This window comes from Galeopterus variegatus, unplaced genomic scaffold (genome assembly GCF_000696425.1).
Source record: "Galeopterus variegatus unplaced genomic scaffold, G_variegatus-3.0.2 Scaffold798, whole genome shotgun sequence".
Lineage (NCBI taxonomy): Eukaryota > Metazoa > Chordata > Mammalia > Dermoptera > Cynocephalidae > Galeopterus > Galeopterus variegatus.
The window spans coordinates 64,468-77,109 of NW_007726909.1; the positions used below are offsets into that span (position 1 = coordinate 64,468).

The 12,642-nt window shown below is 35.4% G+C and overlaps 1 protein-coding gene and 1 pseudogene across 2 annotated transcripts in view; one reads left to right on the forward strand and one right to left on the reverse strand.

The window, feature by feature from the left end:
* The first annotated feature begins 211 nt into the window (after positions 1-211).
* Positions 212-957, forward strand: LOC103590313 (annotated as a pseudogene).
* Positions 958-5,417: 4,460 nt separating this feature from the next.
* Positions 5,418-12,642, reverse strand: part of TMEM135 (transmembrane protein 135) — a 262,415-nt gene continuing 255,190 nt past the window's right edge. For both annotated transcript variants that reach the window (XM_008572521.1, XM_008572520.1), the window contains 3 exons: positions 11,141-11,239; positions 10,067-10,134; positions 5,418-8,004 (listed from right to left, as the gene is read on the reverse strand). In XM_008572521.1, the coding sequence (XP_008570743.1) occupies positions 7,872-8,004; positions 10,067-10,134; positions 11,141-11,239 (300 nt within the window). In that variant the 3' untranslated portion in view covers positions 5,418-7,871. The remainder of the gene's footprint in view (positions 8,005-10,066; positions 10,135-11,140; positions 11,240-12,642) is intronic.

Here is a 12,642-nt window from a genome sequence, read left to right on the forward strand (position 1 = left end):
TATGCAGACTCCATAAATTTAGCAGGCATTCACAGGCAACTGCTAGGGACACAAATACCACCTCATCCTAACTAACTCCACTCCCTATATAAAGGCCTAACACAGGCAATGAGATAAAAGATAAGACATGGTCTTTGCTCTTCAAATATATACTACAATCTAAAGGAGCACAGGTGAATACACAGCTAGTAAGAAGCAAATGAAATGTGTTTTGTGGGGGTTACTAGCAAACTGCTACAGTAAGAGATAATAAAAGATTAACAAAGGGCTCTCTGAGTAAAATGGCAGAGCATGGTTACAGCTTCTCGCTGACTACATTCACCTGTCTTGTAAACTTATCCAGATCAATATGCTTTGGCTGCTGGAGCCCCTTCAGTGGGAATTAAAGCTGCCAATGTGTGGTATAAGCAACTGAGAAGGGCAGAAATCCATTCTGTGTGATAAGCAAAGCGTTCATGAAGTGGAACCAATCACCAAGCATATAGGATTGGTGTACAGTGGCATGGGCCCAGATTACAGAGTGCTTGTGCACAGAGTTCAAAAACTAGCTCAACAATACTATCATGTCTACCAAGAACCCATCCCCATATCTCAGCTGGTACAGAAAGTAGCTTCCAGAATACAAAAATACTCTCAGTCAGGTGGTGTTTGTTCATTTGGAGGTTTTTTGCTTATTTGTGGTTGGAATGAGGAATGATCATATTTATTTCAGTCAGATTCATCTGGCATTTACTTTGTCTGGAAAGCTACAGCAGTAAAAATAAACTATGTGAACGAGAAAACTTTTCATGAGAAAAAACATAATTAGGATCTGGAATTTAAGATGCTATTCATAAAATTACCTTAAAGGAAAGTTTTAAAGGGCAAATGACAGAAGATAACATAGTAGTTGGAATCTGCAATGAAGATGGATTTAGGAAATTTACTTCAATTTAAGATTACTTGGCTGTCACAGCACAATAATAAAGTGAATAAAAAATTTAGAATTTCAGGTATCTACTTAAACATGTTATAATAAACTTAAGATTTTTAAAAAGATAAGCAAAACCTTCAAAGATGAGATGTCGGAATATTTCAGGATGTGTGCAGAAGTAGAGAAGGGGAGGAACAGAGAATTCTAATCAAGAGGTGGAAGGATAAAATGGGAAATAAAACTGAGGCCTGATCTCTATAGAATGGGATGTGTCAATTCAAAACCTTTTTAGCTAAAAGTAACAGAATTCTTGACTATGAGACGCTTAAGTAATAGAGGTTTGTTTTCTCAAAATGCTCAGAAATATGTTGTTATTGGCATTAATTCAGTGGCTCAAGAATGTCATCTGGAGGTGTTTTTTTTTTTTTTTTCCTGTCTTGACATCTTCAATATGGTGGTTTTTCATTTTTGTACTTCTTGTTTGTAAGGTTTTGCCACAGATCTAGACCCCATTAACTAATACTAATGTCCTGAACAAGAGAAAAAGGAAGGAGCTGAAAAGAGCTTTCTTTTAAGGAGGAGGAAAGACTTTCCCAAAAGTCTCCCAGATTTTCCACTATATCTTGTTGGCCAAAAGTGGGTCACAGGACCACTTTCAGAGTAAAGGCTAGTTGGAAAAGCATCTGGATAAGAAGAAAGGAGTGACATGAAAGGCACAAAACAATTACCATCCATCCTTTGGGGCTGGGCATACTGTTGTCTCAAACATCAGTACTCTATCAGCAAGGAGGAAAGACTAAACAGCGATTAGGTAAGCAATTGGCAATAACTGCAATCCCGTTTTTGAACTTTAATCCAACTTACAGGAAGAGCTCTAGTAAAAAATAAATAAATTTAAATAAAAGGATGCCCAGACGATTCAATTATTAAGAGGGGTCTTCAACAAGTTAATGGAAAGATTCATATTCTCTTTTAATTTCTTTTCCACTTACTTTTTGAAGTACCCTCGTACCTCTAGTTTCATAGATTCATTTATCCTGCCCTCTTGGGCCTTAAGAGAACCTTAGCAATGACAGGCTTTCAAAACTGCAGACTCAGATTTAGATGCAACTGAATTTCTTCCTGTAGCTTTGTAGAATTTATCTATACTATAAATTAAATTTAAAAGTTAGAAACTTAAAACTCTATTCGTATAAAAACTCTCTTAATACATTTAAAGCATTTTCAACTTAATGAGGAAATAACTGCTGTCTTTTCTTAAGCACCACAAGGCCATTTAAGCATTCATGCCACAAACACTGAATGGCCTTTTGATGTGGAGCAAAGTACCTCGTTAGTAAATCCCTAGTTTGACTGTCGGCTTCCAGTCAGGTTTATATTTATAATAATGCTTGCAGACATGGCCCTTACTTTAAGAACTATCAGAAAGATCCCCTTTTTCTCCCTTCATAGACTATGTCTCTTCACTATGCCGAGTTTGGTACTATATTCTTGTCATGGATGTCAATGTCACTGGAACATGACTCTAAATAGTCACACTTTGACTGAATCCCCTGGCTCACTTCTGAGGGGGAAAGGGAGGAAGCTCTTTTTTCTTACAGACTCAACAACATTCCTTCAGGCTCTTACCTGAACAAGAGTCAGACTGATGCTTGTACTTGTGCTGAATGGCCTACTAGTCCTCACCTTCGACCTTCCCTGAAATAAACAGGAAAATAAGTACCTCTTTTTTTCCCTCAAGAACTCAAGATGAAGAAATAAATGACAAAGAGATATGGTAGGAAATCATAGGCTTGTGAAGGTAAAAAAAAGAAATGGAAGGAAAAAGATAAGGCTTGAAATGTGTGTCTACAGTCTCTTCTCACCCATCCCTTTTGGCACCCCATCCCATAATAACCAACCACAGGATCCACTTCATGCTTTAAACCTTTTTAGACCTCTGGCACTAATCCCTGTCTATATCCTCAGGGTCCTCTTGAGTCACCAAAAATAATCTAAAAAGAAAATTCACTTAAGGGGTTGATTAATGACTGAGAAAAGTTTAATAGACATTGAGGAAATAGGCCTCAGAAATTAATTGGTCCAAATTAAGGGGTGGAAGGAAGTAGTGCTGTAGGGTGACTTCAGCCATGGTAGGTCCAGAGGTGCACTTTGTGGAAGCCTGGACCTCTCCAGCCACAGAGGGATGTTCTTCTGAGCAAGAGAGGTAAATGCATGTTATGCGCCTATGACCTATATGCCAAGACTAGGGAACATCCTATTACCCACAGTCTGATAAGATTAGAATGTTATGCTGTACACTATACTGGGCAGGGGGTGGGGGTGGTCAGGGCATGTGGCACAAAATTGAATAGAAAAAAACTAAACAGGCAAGCTGTAATGGTTTATAAGCTGGAAAAAGAAATGCAAACTGCACTTGGTCCTGATGTCCACTCAGATTTTCAGGGCCACAGAAATAAAAGATAAATCTGAATACATTATTTCACTTAGGACACATTTGGAGAATATACAGATATTTTAAAAAAAGAAAGAAAATTAGTTCTTGTGACTTCTGTCAAGTGATGTTATGAGGTTGTAAAGAAGAGAAGAGACTGACTGCTCTGGATTTAAAGGCTTCCATGTACAAAAGAAATTTCTTTACACATCTGTGCAATTATCCTCCATACCATCCTGCCGGAGAAATGCAGAGCTATATGAAAAAGTCACTGTCCCTGGAAATATTTACTCCATTGTTATGATCCCTGCAGAGCCCCCCACTTCACCAGCTGGTATCAAAGGCTGCAATGGAGCTCCGAAGTCCAAGGAGTATAGTTAGCATAAAGTACGCCACAAGCAGAGAAGAAGGGCAAGAGGGCCAGGGACAAGGAGTGAGGATGGGCAGCAAGAGGTCAGCATAAAGTTTCCAAGGCTAGGAAGGGGGAGTAGGGAAAGAATTGGGACAGGGAGGGGACAAAGGTGGAAGGAAGAGGTGAGGGGTGGAGCAGAGAGCGAGCGATACCCTCACATCAAGGAGCAAGAGAACGACTTCCAAAAGACCAGATATAAGTTCTTTTCTCCAATTAAAAGTCACTCACTTTTCTCTCAGTGCTAAATAGCACACGTTATTACTCATTACAGCTGAAGGTGAGGTTTAAGGCCATTATTCACTGCCCTGCTGCAGTCCTAGAACACATGCTACATCATGGCCAAGTTCCTGCCCCTCCTCTGCTTCCAGAAGTTACACACCAGTGTCAGTCTCATTTCTTTGTAGTTACCCTGAAAATAACTATGAAAATAACTATGGAGCTATTACAAAGTCACCTGAGGCTACGACTTGAAACAGAAGCATAGTGCCACACTGCTCTAGAATCCAAGTCAACACTCTAATCTCAGGGTCATCTCAGTCCCTGACTTTCCTTTCCTTGCTAATCCCATAAGAAGAAGCAGCTACAGAGCTAGCGACAACAGCGCCTTTAGCACAACAGTGAATGGCTATAAAAAGGAAGGCACAGCGTTGAGGCAACTCTAAGAACCGCCCCCTATGCCTCCACCATTAAAGTAATCTTATTACTCATCACATTCAAAGCCCAGCCCTACAGAAAATATTCACTTACTCCTTTTTCTTATGTGTTTTTCTTGGTCACTCATTTTCAGTTACCTAATTTCTCTGTGTGAAAGTGAATACTGAGGAGACAAACAGCAACAGGTCAAGGTGTTAAGGGAGATAAAGTTTTTCGGATATTCTTAGCAAGATCCCAATTCAGAAATAAATACTTTTGCCTCTGTTGAGCAAAGAATGACTTCGTTGCTGAGTCAAACTACTTGCCAGTTAGACAAATAAAAATAAATCACAAGGAGAATTCAAGGAATCTCTGGGCTAGTGGCTTCTCTGCTCCAAAGCAACAATAACACCTGGGTCACTGCTCCCAGTGGGCACTTTCCCACAGGCCCCACCTAGAGGCTGCTTCACCCCCACCACAAGTGAGTCTGTGACACAGGCAAGTGTGAAGCTCCTTGGGAGTAATGGACATTGATTTTCATTACCGATGCACTGGCAGAGGATTTAGAAACTCAGGGATATGATAAAGTACAAGCAGAAACAATTCTGTCAGCATTAACAACAAAATCAAATATTAGCCTAGACGCAACCTACAAGGAGATGAATATAAGCACAACAAGAATATATTGTGTGACAATTGCCCCGTTCAGGTTCCATCACAAAAGAAATGTTCATTCGAGCTAAAAGTGAATTACAAAATCTGAGAGCAAAGAATAAAAAGATAAAATTCTAAATTAAATAACAACTGAGTAAACAACAACAAATGAAGGCAAAAAAAGTAAACTTGATATCAACTGAATAACAATTATGTTGACAAATCAAGAAAAAAGTTACAGAAGCAAACATAGAATTTATGAATAAAAGTAACTGAACTAAAGGTGTTATTTTACAAATGAATAATAAAACGGACACTGAAATTATTTGATTAAAAAACTGGTAAGAATCTGATAGATTTGAGATAATTTGTTATTTTGCAATCTCAATCTTTATTTACTTGGTTGGTTCTAGCTCTAGGATTTTACTAACACAGGAAATAACAATGAAATAACCATAATATTACTGCCCCAAATGCACTGTGTTTCAATCTACATAAAGATGCTGAAAAGACTAAGGGGGGCATATTATTGTTTACTGTAATCAACTCTGGTGGAAACTTACTATAGACATGATTTCTTCAGAGAAAGAACTAAAAAACATATTTTGGAATGGAGAGATCTATTTGACGTTATTTACAATGCCAAGAACTTGTCAATCAATACCTGATTAGTTAGAGGTAGAAAGATATTCATTTTGATTGTCTTCAAAGCACAAAGTTTGTGTTTCAACAACTACACTTTGCAGTCTGTCCCAATGAAATCAAACTGGACTTTAATTCTCCACTGCAAATTAGTTAACTATTCATTCAAGCTATTCAAACTATACCTTACATTCATTATTTTATTCTGCTTCATGATGGTTATTTCATTTTACATTTTATATAAAATAAAAATAATGCAATTTGTAAAAAAAAAAGTAAATTGCAGAAATACACCTCCTGACCAACAAAATTTTAGTAAACAGTCTCAGCAAATTTCAGAATCTGTTTTTCAATATCATAGTCTTTCAATGTCAATGAAAACTATAAAACTTATGGATGAAAGTGTTTTGTTTTTTTTTTACTCTGACGGGAAAATATTATCAACATAATTTCTGAATAGACAAAATGAGGTAAAGGTGGCAGTGCTTTCTCAGTGCTTTAATACTTCATCTTTAAAGTAAACACAGTACCAATCACCATTTTGATTCCAGTGAATAAAAACTTAAAACTAAATTTATTAATCAATTTTGAATTCTGAAACCAAAATGATACTTTAACAGTAATGCCAAATGGACAGGTCAATTCTAAAAAGTTAATCACTATGCAAAATTTTGACCAAATTAAAGTGGCTACCATGGTACCAGAGTCTGGCTTTTTTTCGGGTTTCAATTTGCCATAACCACCAAGGATAGGATTACACATAAACAGAACTATACAAGGCTTGATGAAATTGAATATGGAAGCATAAGCATTTTTAAAGTCAGAGTTATAATTCCTTTTGCCACACAAGTTCTACTGCATAATCTGTAACAGTCTAAAAAAATTTTTCAGCAACAAAATTATATTAAAAAAATACCATCATTCCAATATGTTACATTAACTGTAGATATCACAACTTAAGCTTTTTATTTACTTAGAAAAGTATAACATTTTCCTGAAAAACTCTAAATAGTGATCATACTTTAATCACAGCTGTCCTGAACTACTTTCATAATCAGTAGTGACTACATTTTGTCACTTCCTTATTCTAATGGTAAAATTGGTGACAATGATTTTTTAAAAGGAGGCTAGATAACCTGAATGCAATTAGTGATGATATGAACTTTTCAGCAATCACTGGATTTTTATAATGTTTTTAGTTCTGTAAAACATCCATTGTATAAGTCACACAGTTGATAGGACACAAACTGCCAAATTTGCCAAAACTACTTTTGTTCCATAGCATTTTGATCCCTTCTAAAACAATAACAGCATACAAACTGAGCTACAATGAATAAAATCCTTATAAATGAAAACAAACACAATAAGCCTACAGGAGGTCTAAAAGTTTTGTTCTTAAATATTTGTTTTAAAATATTCAAGTGTAATGACTCTGTAAAAGATAAAACATACATTTCAACTATATAAGATGTGCCAATTTCCACTTGCTCCTAACCTGCCACTAGTACATAGGTTCACTGGGCTGCCAAATAGCCCAACTAGTCATGGAGAGAGATGGTGTTATCAGTTGAAAACAAGAGCATGGATACCACAACATTTATCCAAATGGTATGAGACCAATCTTTGCATCCCTGAAGAATGGCCACTTTCTCCAATTAAAAAGTTCCATACTAAAGCAGCATTGTCTGTGGAGAGTTACTTCAAATTTATAACATTCCACTACTCCAGATATCAATTCAAAAGTTAAAAAAAAAAAATACAAACCAAATCCATGTACCCGTGATCCTTTGTAAATTCTAAAATGTAGAAATATTCTTAGTTTCAACCAAGAATTACATTGGAATGAACTAAAGACATCATTTAAAGTAATCCTAAGTATACTCTTATTACATTTCTACATAGATTATTATATATTGCTTGTGAACATAATTTAATCAACATATCATAATGTCAGCCAGCAGTGATCCAGAATCAGTTTCTGGCTATGGAGAAAGCTTAATTATAAAGCAACACCTTCCTAAAAAGCTTTTCTATTTCTGATGGTAAGAAAAATAAAAAAGAGCATCTCTCATTGAAATAACACTGAAGTTCAAGCTCAGGCCCCCTTCTTTGTGTTCAACATAATGAACTCTTCAGGATAAAATGATAAAACATTAAGTCTCATTCATAAATTACAATCATCTTCAAGAAAACTCTGTGGGCAACTCTGGTGTTACAGTCGTATATCTTGGATCCAACCTGGGGACAAAATCCTGAAAATGTTTAGATGCACCAGTACCAAAAACATCAAGTACTTTTCGGTTCATGACAGCAAATCTGTAAAATAGAGAACACAGTGAACAAGTATTTAATGAAGTTTACAAAATAAAATGATTCACTTTATCTGACTTTTTCATGGGATGGGAAAACAGAAAAGGCTGACATGGCAAAAGGCCTACTCAATGGCAGACTCAAAAGTCATATGAATACTCTTCTTCAGGATTCACTGTCTCATATTTTAGTTAAAGATATAATGCCCAGACCTGAAACCTTAAAGATTACAATCATTATTTCAAACCCTTCTAGAGCTCTTTCCACTAGACTGTGTCAAATAGAAAATTAGGTTTGTTACTATTTTTCAGATGAATGAAATAGCAGGAAACTAACTAAAGAATGAATGAGCTAACATTTACCAATGAGGCAAAGATATTAAATTTAATTTCTCTCATAATTGACAACTTAAAGTCTTACAATCAAAAGAAAACACATCCAAGTATGCAGATATTTAATTATTAAAAGGTAAACAGCATAAAGGTTTTCAAATTTCTAATAGAACAGAGTAAAGACATACCCTCATGCTATCTATCCCCTAACCTAAGGGATATAAAATTTTAGAAAGACACACATTTAACTAATATGCAGGATAGACCTTCCGTGTCTCTGTGCCTATTAACAAGCATTTCCTTTCTAGAGGAGAATTTCTTCTCTTCTGAAGAAGAATGAAATTATTTTTGAATCACTGGCCAGCATCATTATTCCAAGAGCCAATAAACGTGTCTTTTAGTTCTTTTCCAAAGTTTCTTTCCAAAATAGTCAACTGGTAAAACTCATTAATGTGCACAAAACTAAATGACAAAAAAAATGATTAAACAATAATAATATAAAGGATACATAGTATCATGGCTAAGAGGAACAATTCTGAATTTAGACTGCCTAGTTTATATCCCAGCTCCTTCATTTAGTACCTGTGTGACTCTGGCAAGTTATCTAATCTCTCTGTGCATCTCAGTTTCCTCATATATAAAATGGGGACAATAATAGTACCTAACTTATAGAGCTATTTTAAAGATTACATATGTATGTATACATGTATATTGTATATTAAAACCATATCTGTGATACAGTAAGCACCATACGAGCATTTGCTATTATTATTAATGATAGTAATATTAACAGCAGCCATGATTTACTGAGTGCCTACTAAATACTACTACAAACATCTTACTTTTCCCACAACTATACAATGTATGTATTATTGTTTCATTATAGAGAGAAAGAAACAGGCTTATAAAGGGTAACCAACTTTCCCACAGTAACACAGCTGAAGGTATCAGAGTCAGAGTCAAACTGAGGTCTGTCTGACTCCAAAGCCCTTGTTCTACAAGGTCAAACTCCCTATCAAATAATTAGATTAAGGGAGAGAAGGGGTAGACAACATGATAGTGTACATAAGTACACTTACAAGAGTCAACAAGATACGATTCTTTGTCCAAAACAGAAAACAGTTAATTATGTAGATTATTATTATTTTTTTTTTTTTTGTCTTTTGTCTTTTTTCCGTGTCCGGCAACGGATCGCAACCCTCAGTGTTGCCCCCGTACCGGACCGGGGACCGGCAATGGGATCGCAAGCCTCGGTGTTGCTCCCACGCCTCGCTCAGCCAGTGAGCGGGAGCCGGTCTGTATGTGGGATCCGAACCCTCGGACGGGAGCGCCGCCGCGCTTCCCAAGCGGCGCACTATCCAGTGCGCCACCGGGCCGGCCCTTATGTAGATTATTTTTAATGGATCTGTTTAATATTTTTAATCAAAGAGATCAAAGATTCAAAAAGTTAGGGTTAAGTATTTATGTACCAACTAATTAGAAGTTAGCAAATCAATATACTACCCTAGAACAATTAAAATATCTAAAATATTATAAGAAAAGAATAGTCAGAATAATGTTCAAAGAATGCCATGATATTTTTATTAAGTTGGTCATATTAGATTATACAAATACCCACTTTACCACTGAACAAACACAAAGATTCATAATTCAAGGAAACATAAAGATTCATAATCTTTTTTTATGAAACTGCTTTTTTTTTTCTATGAGCATTTAAAAACATCGTAATCACTTACTTTCCCTTGGTGAGCCTTAAAAGGAACTTCCAGTAAGATGGTCGCAAGGTTTGAACTTCCATGACAGCCTAAGATTATTCAATTTGAGACTTCTTTTAGTAAATAAAAATATTATCAGCAGTGTTAGGCAACAGAGTACTTATATATTCATCTTTATTGCTCATTGTAATTTAAAAACAATAGTGTTGACAATAATAATACAAAGTTATTTATGTTTAACTATCAAAAATCTTTGTAAATATGCCTTAAAATAGAAATGTTGATTTTGAAATAATAATTGAGTGAATAATCATTACTGTCAGAAAGCATTTACTAAGTACCCATTATATAGCTGACATTTCACTAGTTTTAATGAGTTTATCACTTAGGCCTCATGAGAAAGAAAAGATAAAAGCCTTCCCCAAAACTTTGCAACATCTATAAAACCATTATCATCAACAATGACTATTACAAAATTTAAAGAGATTGAACAATGATTCTATTAAACTGACCATTCCCTGAGTAATATTGGCAAAAAGTAATTATTCATATTTATGCCCATGGTATCTTTTTTTTCAAAGAAGGATAATTAGGGCATACACTCCAAGATACCGGTGTAATAATTTACCTATAAATTGCACCCTATTTGGAGGTTGCAGTTCCTCTGGCAGATACAGGGATCAAACCCTGGACTTTTTTGTTATCAGCACCACTCTCTAACCAACCCAGCTAACCAGTGAGCCCGTGCACCCCATTTAAGTCTAAAAATTAGTGTGTTCATAAAACAGGATCTGGCCTATTAAGTTAACATGTTTAACGATATGAAACTTGCAAGCTATCTTGCTGAAAAAAACACAAAAAAGCAGTATAAAATATAAGTGGAAATGTTGCCAGGCTTTTATTTTTTCCCCATTGGCTTAATGTGCATTAGAAACAAATCATTCTATTTCTCATTTCAAAAAGCCATACTTACTGCCTGGAAGCAAATTGCTGTAGAGATGGAATAGATGATAGTATCCGCATGAGGATCCCCATTGGCTTAATGTGCATTAGAAACAAATCATTCTATTTCTCATTTCAAAAAGCCTTACTTACTGCCTGGAAGCAAATTGCTGTAGAGATGGAATAGATGATAGTATCCGCATGAGGAAAATAGGGAACCTTCCCTGCTTCGATGCCTTTGAAATACATTGTCTGTAAAACAAGCATAATGCAAGTTATTAAAAATTTTTTTAAAACAACTTTAAATAGCATTAACAATATACTTAAGCAGTATGCTCCCTACCTACATCTGTGTTTTCAACCTATCTGAATCTTAATATTCCCTTCGGAGTTCAAATCATATGTCCCATATTCCATGACAGTGTTAAGTATCAGCCCTTCCCTTTTTTTCATCCCTTTGCTCTGAACTCCAGCTGCAAGGAGTAATACTTTTCTGTGAAATTCAATAGCACTTCGTTTCCACTGCTTTTATGTTATTTATCTTTCAATACTCTTTGTAAAGTGTGCAGGCCCTCCTTTCCCTGTTAGATCTATTCATTCCTTCATTCATTTATTCAGTAAACATTTAATGGTGTCAACTATACGCTGGGCACTTATGCTAGGAACAAAGAATTTAAAAATGAACAAAACATGGTTAGTGCACAACAGATATCACTAATGCACTCTGATGAGGGCTACAAGAGAGATATATAGGGGAGTGTGTGTGTATGTGTATAATAAATATAATTATACTGTATTTATTGCTCTGGCTTCCTAGAAGAGGGAACAACTATTCTGTCTGAAACAAAGGACCAAGAAGAATTTCAGAAAAGACTACACTGGAGTAGTGCTTCTCAAACCATCTGCAGTAAAGAACTACTTTTTCTTTTTATAATTTCCAATTGCCATAGATTGATGCTTTTATAATATAATAAAAATGAATTACTAGAAAAAATAAATTTTAAAAAATATAGAATTGAACCAAATTTTCACTTTGAGATTTAAAAGACAAAACATTACTCTGTCAAATTGGTAAGAGGGTTCACAAATCTTACTCTCAATTACTATAATTAACTTCTCATGAACTGGTAATAAACAGTTGGACTAGTACTAATCTGCTGACCATACTTGTAATAGTGCTGCCTTATATAAGATGCATAGGATCAACAGCTAGATACGAGAGAAAAAGCAGGGATAACAAGCAGGCATGACAGTACATGACATATATATATGGAGAACCAGAACCTAATGCAGTAATGGGAACATAATAGATATTTAATAAATATGCACTTGACTCATATAAAATTAACTTCAATCCTATAAAAATGATTGCCTATTACACCATAATAATTAATTCCATAAAAGGACACGATAAGCTTAAATTTCTAATTCCCTTTATTTAAAAAAAAGATCCTCACCAGCACACTTTACATACGTGCCAGTTTCTTTTGTCAAGATTAAATATGGTCTGATGACACAAGAAACAGAGAGATACCATTGCTTGGCTTAAAAAACCCCAGCCACTAAGAGAAGCAGATATAAAACACCTTTTACAAACTAGATCTTCATATAGATCTATGTCAATAGATCTCTGGCTTTCTCCTGTGTCAAAGAAT